The sequence below is a fragment of the Helianthus annuus genome, chromosome 10 (assembly GCF_002127325.2).
Source record: "Helianthus annuus cultivar XRQ/B chromosome 10, HanXRQr2.0-SUNRISE, whole genome shotgun sequence".
Taxonomy (NCBI): Eukaryota; Viridiplantae; Streptophyta; class Magnoliopsida; order Asterales; family Asteraceae; genus Helianthus; species Helianthus annuus.
Genome location: NC_035442.2, coordinates 142,552,716 through 142,572,843, shown reverse-complemented (window position 1 = coordinate 142,572,843; position 20,128 = coordinate 142,552,716). Strand labels below are relative to the sequence as shown.

Genomic DNA, 20,128 nt, shown 5'->3' with positions numbered 1-20,128 from the left:
ATATAGAGTTATATAAAAAGCCTTTTGTTAAAATTTGTATGAATCCGACCCTGCATTAATTTAATTAATAATACAAATATCAATTCAAAGCTTAAAAATTTAGAAAAAAAACATGTTCAAGACTTCAAGGTAATTTGATAACCTTTATTATAAATTTACTGTGATGAAGCTAGGGATGAGCAAATCCCGATTCTGATCCCAAATTTCGTCAAAACTAGGTACCGACACCGATACCGAAATATGTCGGTACGGTAGCGGTATTTGAAGGTAAAATTCAGTATTTTACCGGTACTGTACCGAACCGAACCGGTACCGGTACCGATACCGAAAATGCCAAAAAGTGGATACTGTTTTCGGTACCAAAAAAAATCGGTACGATATTTTCGGGATCGGGATGGTATTGGGACAGGATCGGTATTTGATACCAAATGCTCATCCATAGACGAAACAAAAGCTGAGGGATTACTTTTGCAATGTTCTAAAGAATGGGGGGGTGGGGGGGGGGTGAGGCTACAAAATCGCTAGGAACGACAAGTTTAACCAAGGCCGATAAAAACGCAAATCAGTCATCGTAGCAATTTACACCCTACTTTCTTCACTTTCGTCTCATCGATTAAACAAACAAACAAACATCCCCTCTTTCAAATTCATCCGTTACATACATACATACTGATCACCAGCATCCTCCTGTTTACAACCCACCAATTCTTCTTTTTCAGTGCTTTGTTTAAACGAACGAGAAGAACGTAATCAAATGGGCAGACCACCAAGTAACGGAGGCCCATCTTTCCGTTTTACTCAGGCTGAGGTCACTTTCTTCTTCATACCCACTAATTGTATTTGATTGATTTCGTTGGGATTTTGTTGGTTTTTGATAGCCCTAATATGTGATGTTTTGAATTGGCGGATACTGTCGGTTATGAATGGGTTCTTTTTGGTTATAGTTGTTGAAATGTTTGATTTTTTTATGTTGGGTGATTGTAGTTGTGGGGTTTCTGGTGTTTTGAATGGTTAATTTGCCCTAAAGATGGAAGTTTGTGGTAATGTTTGTGCGATTTGTGTACTTTTGAGTTTTTGATATGAGATAGTGAATTGTTAGCTGTAAAGATTTATGTGTTTGGACATCCTAAGGTTCAAGAAAATGGTAGAATGTGTTTTTGATGCTGAAAGGGCACCGGATTCATGTGGAATCTTGACTAGTTATAGGTGAAATTTTTTTTAGTTAAATTAGATATCATGGAAAGCTATGTAGTCAAAGGCAATCGCCTAGGCGCAGCAATAACGCCGTCTTTCATCCGGGCACAAAAAAGTTGGATAAAACAGGCAAAAATCTCCAAATATTCTGACTGAACCGGCCTACACTAGTCTAAAAAAGTCTAACCAAGCAAATAAACAGCCCTAAAATTTGTCTAAAACAGCTAAACATGGCATGTTCATACCATGCGCCTTGCATATCTCAGGCCCTCGCTTTTTAAGCGCCTTGCACCTAGGCGACACTCACGCTTTGTGATGCAATTAGGATCGGTTTGAGTATTGGTCTAGTTTCCGGCCCAATTAATAAAGGCGTAGGGCCTGTTTGTAAGACCGGAAGCAGCAGCGGCCCAATTGAAGACCTAGGTTGAGGCCGATCAGCCTGACTTGAGTTGCAGCTGGAATCGTTTAGTTTATCTTATATTTCTGCATGTTTATCTCGTTTTTGAACTTCGTATTTGATTGTGTTTCTTATTCCTAGTCTGGTGCCTAAAATTGTTGGGTAGGTTTAGTTTAAATAGTTTTATTTTGGTTGTTAAACACTAGTTTTTGATTATGAATTTTATTGAAAGCCAATTCCTGCTCATTCTTGTGTTTGTTTGATCCAACTCGGTTGGGAATTGCATCACTTTGCACCCTAGCGTCTTTAACTGCTTAGATATTCTGTCCAATATTTTGCACCGATATCTCGCCAGGGGACCGATATATATCGGCGTTATATCGCTGATATTAACTGCATAGGTTTCCAGTTTCCACCAATTTTCTGTTTTTGGTAGCTGACTAAGACTATTGTTAGTACTCTATGTTTCTCTGCTATGTAGATTTTATTGATTTTTATGTTTGGTTATGGCTTTGGAGTTGGGGGTCTCACGGGACTATACTAGGTTATTGTTGTTTTGTTATCATTCATAATCTTTTTACAAATTGGTATTATTAACTATTTTCTTGTTCAAAGATTGCGGAAATGGAAGCCATCTTGCAAGCACACAAAACAGCAATGCCCGAACGTCAAGTTCTTGTTTCTCTAGCTGAAAAATTCAGGTATACAATAGCTTACTTTAAACTTAAGACCAAGCTTTAAGTTTTTGGAAATCTTTTTATAATCATTAGACGCGATGTGTGATATCGGTGTGCAGTAAATCTGAAGAACGGGCGGGAAAGATTGAAGTTCAAATGAAACAAGTGTGGAATTGGTTTCAAAATAGACGATACGCCATCAGAGCTAAAGCAGCTAAAGCACCGGGAAACTTAAATGCTACACAAATGGTTCATGATTCATCTATGGTAAAAGGTGTACCTCAGGTTACTCAGGTTACACAACCGCATGCTGCTGCTGCTGCTGCTGCTTCAGGTGAGTTAAACAGTTAAACTTGCACTTTGTGTAGTATATGGTGTACCGAACTTACAAGCGTTCTTGATAATGCAGTTAATGTTAGATCTTTTCCTCAAGCACCACAACATCCAACTGTTCCTTCAGGTAGAGCGGAACTCACTTTATTAGATGTTTTAGTTTCGTCTGTTGACTAATTTGAATTTTGGCCTTTTGGGTCAACTCAGCTTCGGTTAGAACGTTCCCGCAAGCACCCCAACAACCACCCGTTTTTTCAGTTCAAAGTGCAGGAAGGGTGGCAGATAATTCACAGATGGAATTTGAAGCTAAGTCTGCTAGGGATGGTGCATGGTTAGTACATAGACGTGTTTATTTAACGTTTAAGCTTTATACAACAACGCTAAATCTTGGTTATGTATTTTGTAGGTATGATGTTTCAACCTTTATATCACATAGGTCTCTTGAGACGGGTGATCCGGTAATTATATAGCCTTTTCAGTATTTTATTAACCAAGTTTCTGCGATATCCTTTTTTAAATAATTTAATTGTGTCATCTTATAATAATATCAGGAAGTTTTTGTTCGATTTGCGGGTTTTGGAGCCGAAGAGGATGAATGGGTAAATGTTCGAAAGAACGTGAGACAAAGATCTCTTCCATGTGAAGCATCTGAATGTGTAGCTGTTCTTCCTGCTGATCTCATACTTTGTTTTCAGGTGATAATTACTTATATTATGTAATATATTTGATCATATCAAAGGAATCAGAATCCGTTTCTAAAAACCGTTGAATTTTTATAGGAAGGAAAAGAGCAGGCTCTGTACTTTGATGCACATGTTCTAGATGCTCAAAGAAGGCGACACGATGTGCGAGGTTGTCGTTGTAGGTTTTTGGTGCGTTATGATCATGACCAATCTGAGGTATGCAACTACATACAGTTTTTATTTAAGGGGTGTGCACGGTTCAGTTCGATTATGTCCGGTTTTATGGTATAATCGAAACCGTAACCGAAATGTTCGGTTTTTGGTTTTTGAAAACCGTTCGGTTTTGGTTTTTTCAGTTTCGTTTTTTTCGATTTTAGCAACGCTTCGGTTCGGATTTCGGTTTTCGGACCAAATTTACGTAAGATTCAAAAATAAAAAGTATAATTCAAGGTTTAAGAATCTTTAATAGATGTTTACATTTGAGTTATTATATTTAGTTAGAGTTAACTGCCATTTTCGTCCCTGTGGTTTGGTCACTTTGGCCATTTCAGTCCATTTTTCAAAAATGCGCCATTATCCTCCCCGACGTTCTGGAAAGGTGCCATTTCAGTCCAAAAATCATAACCCAGTTAAGTCAGTTAGTAAATAAGGACTGATTGTGTAAATTTGTAACATAAAGGACTGATTGTGTAAATTTGTAACACCACCACCACTAGCCCTGCCACCACCACCACTCCGCTGCCACCACCACCACCGCCACCACAGCCACCACTGCCACCACCACCACCGCCGCCACCACAGCCATGGTCACCGGAACCTGCAACTTCACCGGAACCTGCAACTTCCTCCGAATTCAGGCAAATCGACCACTTCCATCGTCTGCATCCTCCATTGATGTTGGTCACCACCACCATCAACGTCATCATCGTCATCATCTGTTATCATCATCATCGATCATCATCGACCTTCATCATCATCATCATCATCATCGCGATCTTCATCATCATCATCGCGATTTTAATGATTCTGCGGATGTAATTCAGCAGCGAATGGGTTTTTCGGATGCAGATCAGCAGAACAAATAGATTTATACGGCTAATAATTCTGCAAATCTGTTCTGAACGAATTATATAACGACAGCAGATATGTTTCCTGTTCAGCAGATTGTTCAATGACAGCAGATTTGTTTATACGGCTAATAATCAGCAATGACCGAACACCTCTGCAGATTCTGCGGACTGATTTCAGCGATCAAAATAATTCTGCACAGATCTGTACTTTGGATTGGATTGGATCCTCACACAAATAATTGGATCCTCACACAAATAATTTTAATTTTAAATCAGTCGAGAGAAAAAGTGCTCAAGGTTTTGAGGTCAATGAATGCTGGAGATACAGCTGACCAGGTGATGAGGCAGGTTGACAATATGTTAAGAAACAGCGAGCGCGCTTCTCGTGCAAGCAAGGTATTCTGACTTGACAAATTACCAAACAGGACATTTATATATCTTGTTTAAACTATATAGATTTAATATATGCTCTTCTTCAGGATGAGCAACAATCAAATCACATGCTTAAACGATCAACCCCTATGGACCAAGAACACACAGTTTCCAACGATTCAGCATCAAAGAGGAGCCGTTACGGTTCTAATAGCAACACAAGTACTGTAATTCAAACTGATCCAAGACATGATCACTCAGTAAACGGAGGGCCCACGAAGGTGGCATCACTAGATAACGGTCTGACACCCGTTGAACAAATAATTTCCATGATTGGTGCGTTACTTGCTGAAGGGGAACGAGGTGCTGAATCTCTTGAGATCTTAATATCTCAAATACATCCAGATCTACTAGCGGACATTGTTGTCACAAATATGAAACATTTGCCTAAAAATCCTCCACCGTTAACAAAGATCAGCAGCCAACAAAGTGGCCTTTCAAACACTTCTTCCCAGGTTGCACCGACTATACAGAGTCCTGTGGTGGCGGTGGTGGTGGTGGTGGCAGTGGCTGTGGTGGCGGTGGTGGCTATGGTGGCGGTGGTGGCGGTGGTGGTGGTGGTGGCAGCGGAGTGGTGGTGGTGGCAGGGCTAGTGGTGGTGGTGTTACAAATTTACACAATCAGTCCTTTATGTTACAAATTTACACAATCAGTCCTTATTTACTAACTGACTTAACTGGGTTATGATTTTTGGACTGAAATGGCACCTTTCCAGAACGTCGGGGAGGAAAATGGCGCATTTTTGAAAAATGGACTGAAATGGCCAAAGTGACCAAACCACAGGGACGAAAATGGCAGTTAACTCATTTAGTTATTTACCCTTTTTAACTAATATTGTTCACATAAATATAACTTTCTAATCTATTTTTATTATTCTCCAAAGTTTTTATTAAGATATTTTCTTTTATAATACTTTCAAATCATTTAATTTTTAGGCAAAATTCTGTTATTTTTTGTAGGCAATGGATAAATCATTTCAAAGATAAATAAACATACTAATGTTTTTATTATAAATACTTAACCTTCAAGAATAAAATTAATAATTACTAAATCAATATTATTACAAACATTAAAAAATTGATTTTTTAGTTCGGTTCGGTTCGGTTCGGTTTTTTACGGCTTTCTTAAGACGCAAAACCATAACCGTACCATAAATTTCGGTTCGGTGTATTTCGGTTTTTGTGCGGTTTGGGTTTTTTTTTGGTTTGTTTAAATCGGTTTTTTCGGTTTTCTGCTCACCCCTTTTTTTAACGAGATTTTTTTTTAAAGATTTTTATTTGCTATATTTTTTTATTTTTCAGGAAATTGTGGCGTTGAGGAAGATTTGTCGTAGACCTGAAACTGATTACAGGTTGCAGCAACTTCATGCTGTGAACGAGTCTATTGCTGCAAACCAGAACAAAAACGGTGCTAATAATAATAATCATACGGTCAGCACTTTGAGAGTCTATCCTCCAGCCGAAGTACAACCAAAGCAACATAAAGTGGAACCAGTGGCTGTACCTTCACCGTCGCCACCCGAAGCACCACAAAAACGCCAGAGGCTAGATTCAACGGTTGCACCAGAAGGATCACAACCGCAGTTTAAAGCAGAACCTGTGGTGGCTAATGTACCACAAAATCAGCAAACAGTACAACCTGCAGTACCTGTAGTTCCTGCACGTTCAGATGAAGTACCTGTGGTTCCTGCACGTTCAGATGAAGTACCAGTTGAGTTGCAAAAAGTACAACCCTTGACATCTAATCCTATAATCGAAGTTGAGCCACGTAACGTAGCAGCCGATGTACCTTCTTTAAGTGAACCAAAACCGGAACTGCGAGCAGAAGAGCAGATATCTGAAGCAGTGGGCCCCGTCATTCCTCCATCAGCTGGAGCATTGCTAGAAGAGAAAACCGAGTTAGCTGAGCCACAGAAAGAACCGGTGGTTTCTGGCGCTTCAGTCGAAGTACCAGCGGAATTGCTTGATGTACAACCTGATGTACCTGATCAACCTCATACAAGCGCACTAGAGACTAAATTGGAGGACCCTGTGTTGTTTGTTTCTGTTGATGAACCTAATGTGGTTGAGGAGGTAATTGAGACCAAAACCGAGGATGTGGTGCCTGTTTCTAGTGGTGACCCTAATGTGGTTCAGGAGGCAATGGAGAGTAAAACAGAGGAAGCGGTGGTGCTTGTTTCTGGTAACAATCCTAATGTGGTTCAGGAGGCTAAAACATATGAATCTGTGGTGCCTATTGAATCTAATGTGGTTCAGGAGGCAATAGAGACTAAATCAGAGGAACCTGTGGTGCCTGTTGTGTCTAATGTGGCTCAGGAGGTTACAACAGAGGAACCTGTGGTTCCTGTTGACCCTCATGTGGCTCAGGAGGCTACAACCGAGGAGCCTGTGGTGCCTGTTGAGTCTAATGTGGCACAGGAGGCTACAACCGAGCAACCTGTGGTGCCTGATGACTCTAATTTGGCTACTACAACCGAGGAATCTGTGATGCTTGTTGACTCTAATGTGGCTCAGGAGCCTACAACCGAGGAACCTATGGTGCCTGTTGACTCTAATGTGGTTCATGAGGCTACAACTGAGGAGCCTGTGGTGCCTGTTGACACTAATGTGGCTCAGGAGGCTAAAACCGAGGAACCTGTGGTGCCTGTTGACCCTAATGTGGTTCAGGAGGCTAAAACCGAGGAACCTGTGATGCCTGTTGACCCTAATGTGGTTCAGGAGGCTAAAACCGAGGAACCTGTGGTGCCGGTAAATGATCCTACAGCTGGGATTGAAACTGAAATAGAGCAGCGAAAAGTTTCAGAGATGGAGATTGATGAGGAGAAGGCGGGTGATAATGCGGTAGAAAACATGGACGTGACACAAGAAAATGCTGCTGTAGCTATGGAAGAAGGATAGTTTAGTTTAGAAGATGGTAGGATTACATGATATTCTTGTTTATCAAAACTTTTAGCTGTATTAGGGTCGGCTCTTGATTGGTTAAAGATAATCATGTCTAGATTTACTTGGATTTATTATTAAACTTAAATGTAGCAAACTTATATTTTTAGTTATCTATGTAATGAACTTACTTTTTCCGCATTTAATGTAAATCAATACATTTGAAGTAATTAACTTGCCATACATTTGGTGTAAAGTAGTGAATGCCTGTCATGGTAAAAACAATCAAAGGAGCTTCCTTCCACTTAACGGTAACATAGCGGGATGTTGGAGAAATATGGTCAAATTAATTTCCAAAATTAAACTAAATGGGAGAGGGATAAATCGGCTTATCATGTGTAAGGTTGGGAATGGGAATGATATCCGTTTTTGGATTGACAATTGGGTGGGCGATCTTCCCTTCTCGGAAAGATGGCCTCATTTATTTGGCTTGGAGTTGTTTAAATTGTGCAGGGTCGCAGAGCGAATAGTTGCAGGTCAAAGAAATAGTATATTAACTTGGCAGTGGTCTAGACAACCGGCATCAGAGGAGGAGATTAAGTAATGGAAGGAATGTAACGAGACTCTCAGCTCTGTGAGACTCTCCAACGATAAGGACACTTGGATTTGGATAATTGATAGTCAGAAAGGTTTTTCAGTGAAGTCGGTCAAAAAAAACTTTGATTATAGATAGAGGTACGAGTCACCTCCCAAATTTTGCATGGTGTAAATGGGTGCCCATCAAGTGTAATATTATGGCTTGGAGAGGCAATATGGATAGGCTCCCTACGAGAATCAATTTAAGAAGAAGGAACGTGGAATTACCTCGGTCATGTGTCCGTTATGCGACGATTCGGAGGAAACGGTGGAGCATTTGTTCACTGCTTGCCCGGTGGCTTTCCGAGTGTGGTCAGCGTTCAGCGTATAGTGCAACGTCCCGCCTCTATTCTTTTTTGAGTTCAAAGACATTCTTGACATCAACAAGTATATCAAGATCGGTAAGAAGGCGGATATGGTGACTTATGGTTTGGTTATTATCACTTGTTGGTGCATATGGAAAGAAAGGAACGAGGTGGTTTTTAACAAGAAAGTTGGTAGTGCGCTTGATATCATCGGGGAGATAAAATCGAGAGGTTATGCTTGGTTTAAAAGTAGATATCCGTGTAATTATATCATATGGACGGAGTGGTGTAAATACTCATTGTATATGTTGTAATTTTGTTTTGCCCTTTGCCCGTTTGGGTCGGGGGTGTCGTATGTTTGGCCTTTTGCCCGGTTGGGTCGGAGGCGGTTTAATGAAGTTTTATTTTCAAAAGAAAAAAATTAACTTGCCATAATTAGGGAAGACATAGTGGTCATTTTTAACCAACTATTAAAAAAAATCGAATTTTAATTTCGTTTTGTTATAAATATATTATATTATGTGGTTATCAACTCCTTAAATAGATTAGCTTGTTCTCCAAGACTTCATCTCCTATATATATTCATTGTATTCTTTTGTAAAAGAGACACCTCAATTAATAACATCAATCTCTTTCTCTTTATTATTCTCTCTTATTCTTTTGCTAATAGGCTAGTTTCAGTGTTTCACAACACGTTATCAGCACAAAAGTGCTCACGAAAGTGCTCTTTGTTTTCGGTCGACCTCACTACCCTTTTGTTGTGAGGTCTTTGAAGTGCATAAATTTCCAGCCTGAATCAATCTCTGGTAGCGATGAGAAAGAAACCTAATAATTAAAGAAGAAGACGGAATCCACACTTATGCGATGGAAAGTTGGAAACCGTAGTAGCGTCAACAGGTAATAAATTTCCATTCAATTTTTTTTTAAATATTTGAAGTGTTATATTAGGAATTTTGTTTTGCTTCTGTGTTACATAATCTGTTATTATTTTTTTCTGGTTGGTTGGTTTACAAAGTGCATGTATGAACTCCTATAATGGCTCTTAATCTCAGATTAATATGTAAGTGAAATTAAATGTTAAGAAAACCAAAAGGGGGCTATAAGAATAAAATTACCGGGTTAGCTATTTTGAAAATTACAAATTTGGTTGAACTTTTAGAGCACCATTAAACTGAAGTTGTCGTACATATATAGCTATTTTTAAATCTTGATTTATTTTAAATCCTAAACCAAATTTTGGATTAAATAAGTCACATTTGGAGGTGTTTGAACTACCATGGCCATTATTTCCTTTACTTAAATAACTTATAATTTAATATATTGTTATTGTTATAATAACATAATAATAATTAACTTGTATCATATGGTATATCAATAAGCGGCACTCTCTCTTTATTGGTTATAAATCATATATCTTTCCAAATACTTGACGAAGTTTATGAATCTATCGTATGAATATATGAATCTATCATATGTTTTTATGGACCAAGAATATAATTTATTTCTTTTGAAATCATATACTGGAATTATTTTACATATCTTTAATGCAAAAGTTATGAATCTATCATATGAATATTTTTAATTTCCTTATTGTATAGATATGCATTATGTTGATTCAATTTAATTATTATTGTCATTCAAAATTTGCAACGGAATAAATAAATTTAAATCAACTGATGCCATATAAAGATGGGTTCTAGGATGCTACTTTATGAAAATTGGTTGATTCATGGCAATTGGTTTTAATATATAAGTTTTATTTCTAGTTTAATAACACATGCTTCAAATGAACTGAATATCAAACCAACATAACATATACCAGTCTATATGAGCTTTACTAATAAGTCACCTAAAGTGCATTCTTTAAATTGTTAATCCCTGGACTCAACATTGTTATGTGAGATCTTTGTTTCCTGAATTGCATGATATATCATTATGAACTAAACCATTAAAATGTTGATAATTGAGCATGATACATATCACATATTATTTGGTGTTAGTAATACGTCTCTATTTTATATCTCATAGGTTTTATATATGATTTATGGTCTTTTTGTTTCAAAGTAGAGTGACAAATATTTTAATAAACGATACGCATGCAATTAGTTAGCTATGGTAGGTTAATACATGAATTATATATGTTTGCTTATAAGTGATGACAAACAAAAAATATTGTTTCATAAATTTTATTATAACTCATTTTATATGGTGATATGTTATAATGTCATGCATTGTACAATATGATTTCTTGGTATACCATGTATTTTGTATACTATTATTTATGTATACAAAAAGTATTGAATAACATAACTAAACCAAAGTTATGATATGTTCACTTATTGAAATTGAAAGGGTATAAATATGCTAAGATATGGCACCTGAAGTGTCATACTTTCTCATTATGAAGTTATAAAAGGCCGTAATATGTTAGACCAATAAATTTTATATGATTCAGACATGTAATTACATCTCAATTGATGTCATGTGAAGAGAACATTACAAAACAATTTATGGAATATTATAGAATGAGTATAACAGGTTCGAAATGATTTCATATTCGTTTGTCCAAGAAAGCAATGATAAACTATGAAACTTGGTTGCTTCTACTACATTCCTTAAAGTGAATGTGACTATATATTGATCTTTGTGATCATGAACATAACTAAGAAATTGTAATAATGGGGTCTTACTATCAGTATTGTAAGGATAGTCATAATGTAACCAACCATAAAAATATAATGATGGTCATGTTGATAATGAGATTTACCACCATAAACGGCAAAGTAAGGGGGTGATTTTATGAGAATGAAGTGTGGAAAGGATAAAACTGATATTACATGATAGTTTGAAATGATTCTTTCGTATATTTTATCTTGTAAGCATAAATGTGTATAAAGCATAAATGATCATAGACCACGAGGTTATGGATCATGATTATTAACATAGTGGGTTGAACTTTAAAATTATAACACGTTTTCTAGTATCTTACGTTTTGTATTACATACGAGCAAGTAACACATACACGATCGTAAACCAGAAGTTTATAGATCATAATTATTTAATTAATTGGCATGACCGGTTAGACCACACCGTGTCAATGATGATGTGAAACGTATTGAAGAACTAGAAGATTCTTCAAGTTGGTAATTAGCATGCAATTTTTGCTCTCAAGGGAAATTCATTATTTACCAACCAAACTAGGGTGGGAATCCCTAAATATTCTGGAAGTGATTAAAGGATATGCATATCCCAACATGATACCATTTAGTGTTTTAAATCGATGCATCGTCTAAATGGTTATCAAATCCACAACCTGAAGTTTGTGTGATTGTGGCTTAGCTAATGTGATAGCAAGCATATTCATCCAGATTAGTATGTTTATTTGGTAATAATGAATTTGACTCCCAATTTATTAACGATCATTGGAATAAATGTTGAACTTCATATAGCTTATGTTTATACAAGAATTGCTTTGTTGAGATGATCATTAAACATTCACAATTGATTGCAAAGCCAATGATCATAAGAGCAACACTTCATATTTGTATTTGGGTACATGTGATTTTACATGTACAACATTTATTCACATCAAGCCAATATGTCATCATACTTCCCCCGTTATAGTTGGTTTTTGGTCAGGAACCAAATACGTCCCTTATAAGATTTTGGTTGTGCGGTATATATTGAAATTGATCCACCACGACCCACAACGATGGGAACTTAAAAGGTGGTTGGGAATATATGATATCCATCTCAATGGATTAACATTCCCAACATCAGGAGGAGATAAAAAACAGTTGGAAAATAAATGAGTTGGTATGAATTATCAATGATCCTCAAAAAAACTAAAAGTGTGAACCAGAAGTTCAAAGAATAACTCATATACAAAGATTAGCAAATCTACTACCAGACGCATTCACTGACCTTAAAAAGGTGATTATGTCACATATACCAACTGCTAATGCTCCAATTAAGATGAGTATCCTAAAAGGACAACCGCATGTTTGTAATGAGTCTATTGCACGTCTGAACCGTGGTAGACTAGTCGATTCCAATAATAAAATTCCTCGAAAGTTGGAGCAACTAATTAAGATGGTCAAGTCGGGGTTATATTAAAAAGGTCTCCTGAAGAGACGGTAGACATGATGGTTCAAGAAGAACCTCAGGTACCTGAAACTAAAGAGATCTCGATAAGTTGTATCATGTCTAAGATATGTATGGAATCGAAATAAAATCGACGTCATTATACTTTTGTATGTAATTTAGCGCTTGTAATGATGAAATGATGAGGATCAAAATTTAAGATTTGCCTATGAGAAATGATTGGCCAAAATGGAAAGACGCAAATAAGGCAGATTTAAATTCTCTAATGAAATGGAAAGTTTTCAGACCAACAATCCATACAACTGAATTTGTAAAGTATGTTGGATATTAATGGGGCTTTTATGCGAAGCATGTGAAAATCAAATTAAATGAGATAAGGCAAATATGCTGCCCAAGGATTTTCTCAAAAACCCATGATTGATTATAATGAGACACATTCTCTAGTGTGGATGTAATGACTTTCCAATATTTTATTAGTCTGGTAATATAAAGAGAGAATTGATATGCGTCTTATGAATGTTATGTATCACTTGATACTAAAAGTTTACATGAAAGTCCCTCAAGGATTTGAATTATCAAAAATCATGTAAAATGAGTTCTCGAGAACGATATGATCGTTGTATACAAATTCATATTTGAATACGTTGAATATAATTGAAACTCCTGATGAGTATCATAAAGCATTTAAGTGCTTATAAGGTTAGTTGAAACATCTTAAGGATGTAATTCTTGTACACCAATAACTATACATAGAAAACTTGTGCCTGGTTATTATGGCATCTTAATGTACAATGTATAAGCATGGTACAATATGGATTAAATATTCAAGACATCCTTGCATATGATATAGAAATCAATGAGGAAGTTTATGTAATAGAACTCCTAAAGAGCGAATGCACAAACATTGTTTTTCAAAGTTGAAAGAAGTATGTATATGATTGCAAATGCCTGAAGTATTGATTTCAAGTCCTCAAAGAATGTATCTTTATAAAGTTAAAGATAGTATGAACTAAAATAGTCAAGTTGAGTGTTGTACAACTCAAGATATATTCTGATAAAGAGCAATATAAGTTTGATAATATTATCCAACTTTATCAAATGTTCTTTCTTAAAAATTCACTATAATCGCAATTTACAGTGATGATGTCTGAGCATCATCAAGAGAAATTGGCGAGCTTTTAGAAGGGAATTTTTTTTAATGACCCTAGCACAGTCTTGTTAGAAAAGGAAAAAATAATTTAGAGAAAATTATTGATTCCTCAACATCTTCTTCATATTTATCAAAATCTTTCCTTTTTATTCATTATTGTAATGCCTATAAATAAAGGCTTAGTTTTTCTATTTTGTATGAAAGAATCAAATCAATAAATGAAGTTCCTTTTTTGATTATCTCTGATTATCATTTACAACATGGTATCAGAGCAGAGTTATGATCCCTGAAAACTCTGTTGATTTCCTACAATTTATCCCAGCCAAATTCAATCTCAAAACAAAACCAGAAAATCGTAAAACTTTATGCGATCAGCCACAACGCCGCCAGAATATTGGTCGCCTTCTCTTCAAACCCCAATCCAATCAAAGCCGTTTTTTTCATACCAATATCATCCAAAAAGAAAATATTGAAACCTCAAAATTGACTCCAAAATCTGACCTGAATCCACCGCCGCTGCAAGAAACCCTAGCCGCCGTCGTTCATCAGTTCCGGCGAATCAGTTCCACCGCCGTGCAAGAAACCCTAGCAACAATCCACCAGTGTGCAACAGGTAAAAGTTGCGGCGGCGAAAATGGTGAAGTTTCTAAAACCTAACAAGGCAGTAGTCGTCCTGAACGGCCGTTTCGCTGGCCGGAAAGCGGTGATCGTCCGGCAATTCGACGACGGAACCCGCGACCGTCCATACGGCCACTGTCTGGTTGCCGGAATCTCAAAATATCCAAAAAAAGTGATCCGAAAGGACTCTGCGAAGAAGACGGCGAAGAAGTCTCGAGTGAAGGCGTTCATCAAGCTCGTGAACTACAATCATATTATGCCGACGAGGTACACGCTTGATGTAGATCTGAAAGATGTTGTTACGGCTGATGTGCTTACGTCACGTGATAAGAAGGTGACTGCGTGTAAGGAGACCAAGGATAGGTTTGAGGAGCGGTTTAAGACCGGGAAGAACAGGTGGTTTTTATCCCCTCACCCTAAATTTCACTGAAGATTATCCAAGCAAGCCATTCTTTTAAATAAAAGTAAATATTAAAAAAAACCAAGCATAACGTTTCCGCTCAAAAAAATTTTAAGCTCAAAAAAATCAAGCTCAAAAAAAACAAAGCTCAAAAAAATAAAAATTCAAAGCTCAAAATTAAAAAAATAAAAAAAACCAAAGCTCAAAAATCAAAACCAAACCAAACCAAAACCAAATCAAAACCCAAATCAAAACCAAATGCCAAAACCCAAACGGCCAAGTTGATTTTTCAACTTGAGGGGAAACCAAAACCCAAAACAGGCTGCCATGTCGAAAGGCGGTAGCTCAAATCAAGCCAAAAGTTACCATGTCTAAAGGCGGTAACTCAAATCAAGCAAACTACCATGTCAAGGAGACGGTAGCCAAACCAAAAACCAAACATAATCAAAACCCAAAAAAACAAAACCAATCCAAGTTGAATCGTGGCAATCCCACAATTCAACTTGAGGGGGAGTGTTAGAAAAGGAAAAAATAATTTAGAGAAAATTATTGATTCCTCAACATCTTCTTCATATTTATCAAAATCTTTCCTTTTTATTCATTATTATAATGCCTATAAATAAAGGCTTAGTTTTTCTATTTTGTATGAAAGAATCAAATCAATAAATGAAGTTCCTTTTTTGATTATCTCTGATTATCATTTACAACAAGTCTAATTATTACTCGACTTGCAGTTCAAGTATATTTGTAATCATACTTTTATTCATCTATCAAACTACATCTAGAAGATGTTGTTGGAACATTTTAGTATGTAGAGAGCTCAACCTTATAGTATGTTAAAGGTTGTTCAGACACTTTTTATAAGAAATGATTATTATCAACTCCTACCAAAGTAGAGATTCTCATTTCAAAAGTACCATGGCTAAAGGGCAATTGTGCATTAACTTAACTTTCTAGCTATGCATGATAATATATATTTTTTTTATTTGAATTTATCAACATGATATAGCACATGTCCAATGAGGAGACATTTGAATGGTAAAGCAGATATGTCGATACCCTAAAGGTAAGAATGATATGTGTCTATATTTTACTAACCCATGAAAGCTAGTTTTGTTAGTCTTGTAGATATAAAGAATGTAACACAAATAGTCTTGGATCTTATGGTATTTGTTCGCAAGAGGAAGCACTAGAAGTCTCACAAGAAGATTTTACAACATTACTCAATATAAAGGATTGCACTTCAAGGCATCAAACGACAAATCATTCTACAAAAGTTTTGAGCAACTTTCGAGGATGATGGACACACTTTACTTAAAAGATACATATTATAATGAGGGGGAGATTTATTCAAGTTGCACTCTTTTTCCCTTAAACTAAGTTTTATCCCAATGGGTTTTCTTAGTAAGATTTTTAATGAGGCAACATACCTGATCCAGAAGTATCAGGGGGAGATAATGCGCATCACACGCTGCACTCTTTTTCCCTTAGCTATGGTTTTGTCCCACCGGGTTTTCCTAGCAAGGTTTTTAACGAGACAGCATCAAGCGTATTATGTTGATAACCAAGGGGGAGTGTTATAAATATATTATATTATGTGGTTATCAACTCCTTAAATAGATTAGCTTGTTCTCCAAGACTTCATCTCCTATATATATTCATTGTATTCTTTTGTAAAAGAGACACCTCAATTAATAACATCAATCTCTTTCTCTTTCTCTTTATTATTCTCTCTTATTCTTTTGCTAATAGGCTAGTTTCACAACACGTTTTTATTTGTATAAGTTTTTTTTAGGCAAGAGCTCAAATTTTTTTTAACCCAAAACAATTTATATTAAACTATGAAACTTATGAATTTACATCGAGATAGTTGGTAAACGGGCAACAAGCTGCGCCGCTACCCAGTTTTATAAAAGTTTATGGAAGATAAAAAGCGTCATGAGTATAATCGATTCTTGTTTTGGAACAACCGAACAATCGTTATTGATTTGGAATATTTGATGTTACTTTTTGGGTTCCGGAAAGTAAATGGTTTTGGAAGAAAACTGATTTCATCTTCTATCATCTCTTTTAACCGGAAGAAAAATGAGTGTGTTTTGAGTTATTTTAGTCAAATACCATGAATTCGTAGATTTTTCATTAAGATAAACCAAAGTAAATTCCAATGAGTGAGGGAGTTTATAGAAATGTAATTCAGTTCTTTCTCCAACCAAGTAGGTTTTTAAACAAAACTAATTCCACTTCGAATTTAGTTGGGTTGCTAGTCAAACACATTAATACAAATCGAGATTTTAGTTTCAACAAATTCTACAAACCAAACACATTATAAATGGAATTCCAGTTCTAATTCCATTGATATGAAACAAATTCCACAAACCAAACGTACTCTTAGACAGACCTATAAACGAACTGAACGAACACGGACACTTAACACCCTTTTTTATGTTTGTGCCTGTTCGTTAAAAAAATAAATGTGTCATGTTCATTTATGTTTGTCCATTACTCTATATAACAAAATAGAATAGTGAGTATATGCTAAAATGAGTTATGCATGTTTTTACATAAGATTGTAGCTTTTTTTTTTTCATATACAAACGATGCATAGATAAAATGAGTTATGCTCGTTTCTACATAAGATTGGTAGTTTTTTTTTTTCATATACAAAAGCTGCATATGATTGTGTCAACTTGCATATTTTCAGTTGGATGGTTTTTATAAAGTCTTAATTAAGTGGTAAAAAACAACTAACAGATTTATTATTTTTTTAATTCGAACTTATTATTGTTATTTTATTAAAATAATTAATTTTTAGTATATTTTGTTTTTCTCTTATAACTTTAAAATAATTTATAAAATTTCGAGTACATTGTTGCGACATGTCTATTTTTTTCATCTAGATATAAAGTTTTTCAAAACCATATTATGGGTGCTAATGTACAAGTAGTAAAAAAGCACACACGTACATTTTATCAAAGTGACCTTACATTTAGTTTTTTCATTATATAAAATTGATGACATTTACTCGTTTAGTTCTAATTCGGAATATAACGTTGCGACATGCTTGCTTGTATCTTTGTTCAATAAAAGTGTTGTTTAAAATTAAATGGGTCAAATATAATTGTATTTTTTGTTATTTACCATGGCGAATCAAAATGACACAGTCCGAACAACTTCGGTGGCGGTACCAACATTTATATTTATCATATCCGATATAGATTTCGTTCCAATTCCGGTCGAACAATACTGAAAACAAAGTTGTTCTCAAAATAGACACCTTTTGTATCGTAAGCTATAGTGTAACACCCCGTGTTTTCAAATGTCAAAGTCAAAGTCAAAGTCCAAGCCAACTTTGGCTTTCCTTGACTGTAGATAGTCTATTTTATGTTTTAGTTGTATTATGTGGAGTAAGTGTTGTAATCAGCAAAAATCGAAGTAATCGAATGTTTTAACGCGAACCGATCTACGACTGTGAATGATAGGAAGTAACAATGCGATAAAGTTAACTAATCAGCAATCAAACCGATCTAACAATCATCGAACTCGAGACTCGAATTATGCGAATTGTGGTATGGTCATACGTGTGTGTGTGCCTTATGTGTTACTTGTGCATTTTTACTTTATGTTTGGTGTGGTATTCAAGCAAATCAATCGAAAATCGAATCGAAACTCGAAAAGCAATCGAACTCAATCGAAACCGACATCGAAACGTGACTTATAGAAGATTGTATGTTAGATATAGTAGCTGGGAATGAAAGTAATTTGACTAGGAACTCTATCGTATTCGTATCAGCGTCCATCGAAATCGAAACATCGAAAATCGTCGCAAAATACTCAAAGTGTGTCGCGGATCGAACAGGAGGCATCCTGATCGAACAGGCCAGCCGATCGGCTAGCATCTTGCCAGCCGATCGAGCAGCCCACTCGATCGGAGCTCCTGGCCGATCGGCTGCCACTTTCCTCTTTTGGAAGCCTATAAATAGGGCTGTCCTTGTCTTCATTTCCACTTTTGGAAAGTTCTGACCGGCCAGCTCCTATTCTTCATCTTTTCTCAGATTTCTCTCAACTCCGGTAAGATTTCACTCTAATTCTTGTACGTTTTTGATCATTGCATGATTCTACACTTTTCTATCTTTCAAAACTTGGATTCTAACGGTGAAATCACCAAGATCTAAGTGTTCTTGGGTGATGTCATCATGGTGTTCTTGAAGAACATCAAACTTTGGCTTCATTCAACCATGAATAGCTTAGATCTAACCGATTTCCACATAAACAATGTTGGTGCATGTTTTGTGACAACAGCTTAGATTTGGTCTTTGGATATCTTGTAATTAGTAAAAGGATAAACGGTTAGCGGGTTTAGCTTTGTAATAGTTTGTTATAGTGAAGTAAGAGCGATTGGGCCAAACCAAGACCTAGCCCACATGCAAAGCTTTGTACTATATAAACAAAGCTTAGCATTAGGGTTTAGGTTGATCTTCTAATCACCTTAATCACTTGGAGAGAATTCGTAAAAGAGAAAGGCTTGGACGAATTAGGATCTTGATTGATTGTAATCGTTACGAAGATAATCAATAAAGATCGGGTTTAAAGTGATTCGTGTTCTACTCGTTTTCTGTGAAATCTAATCTAGGGGATTCCGCACTCTAGGTTGGATCGACGATTCTGTTACGATCCGCACGTGTTAGGGGACTTACAATTGGTATCAGAGCATTCGGCTCTTGATTGGCTTGGTTCAGAATCGTTTTTGCAGAAAAATCGGCGTTTTTGGAGTTTTTGGAGGCTGTTTCGGAGATCTGCTGCTGATTTCGGATAAAACATAAGCATTTCGGATCATTTCTAATCAAAAGGCTTGCATTTCGGACTGTTACTGATAGAAATCTTGCATTTCTGATCAATTTCGGACCAGAAACAGTCAATTACGGACCATTTCGGATTTGAAGGCTTGCATTCCGGATCAAAAGCTTGCATTTCGGACCAGTTGACTTCAATTTCGGATCTTCAGACCTTGATTTCGGATAATCAGTCCTGCATTTCGGATTAGGTAGTCAATTCCAGATCAGAAGGTGTTTGATTTCGGACCAGAGAGTATCATTACGGATCAGTATAGTGCATTACGGACTTGAAGGTGGTCATTTCGGATCAATACTGACCATTACGGATAAGCATACCCATTTCGAACCATTTCGAACCATTTCGAACCATTTCTGATCATTTCGAACGAGGTGGAATTTTTCTTGGCTTGCGTAAGAA

At 36.3% G+C, this 20,128-nt stretch overlaps 2 protein-coding genes across 4 annotated transcripts; both read left to right on the top strand.

Moving 5' to 3' along the window:
• The first annotated feature begins 536 nt into the window (after positions 1–536).
• LOC110885699 (mediator of DNA damage checkpoint protein 1) lies at positions 537–7,871 on the top strand. Of its 3 annotated transcripts, none has more exons than XM_035978661.1 (10): positions 537–808; positions 2,207–2,292; positions 2,388–2,602; positions 2,678–2,728; positions 2,809–2,932; positions 3,008–3,059; positions 3,153–3,296; positions 3,381–3,500; positions 6,088–6,438; positions 6,469–7,871. In XM_035978661.1, exons 1-10 carry the CDS (start codon positions 755–757, stop codon positions 7,681–7,683), a joined length of 2,412 nt encoding a protein of 803 aa, XP_035834554.1. In that variant the 5' UTR covers positions 537–754; the 3' UTR covers positions 7,684–7,871. The 3 variants fall into 3 exon arrangements, with proteins under 3 accessions (XP_035834554.1, XP_021989094.1, XP_021989093.1); XM_022133402.2 differs by having other exon boundaries at positions 6,088–6,993; positions 7,045–7,871; XM_022133401.2 differs by having other exon boundaries at positions 6,088–7,871.
• Positions 7,872–14,482: 6,611 nt separating this feature from the next.
• On the top strand, positions 14,483–14,908 carry LOC110882578 (60S ribosomal protein L27). Its single transcript, XM_022130564.2, has one exon. It carries the CDS (start codon positions 14,495–14,497, stop codon positions 14,906–14,908), a length of 414 nt encoding a protein of 137 aa, XP_021986256.1. The 5' UTR covers positions 14,483–14,494.
• The last annotated feature ends 5,220 nt before the right edge of the window (positions 14,909–20,128 follow it).

Excerpts from the sequence above, each read along its gene's own strand:
- LOC110885699 (XM_022133401.2), top strand. The coding sequence starts at position 755 with ATGGGCAGACCACCAAGTAACGGAGGCCCATCTTTCCGTTTTACTCAG. Across the intron at positions 2,933-3,007 it reads TCTGCTAGGGATGGTGCATG|GTATGATGTTTCAACCTTTA; the intron begins GTTAGTACATAG and ends TGTATTTTGTAG. Across the intron at positions 3,060-3,152 it reads CTCTTGAGACGGGTGATCCG|GAAGTTTTTGTTCGATTTGC; the intron begins GTAATTATATAG and ends TAATAATATCAG.
- LOC110882578 (XM_022130564.2), top strand. The coding sequence starts at position 14,495 with ATGGTGAAGTTTCTAAAACCTAACAAGGCAGTAGTCGTCCTGAACGGC.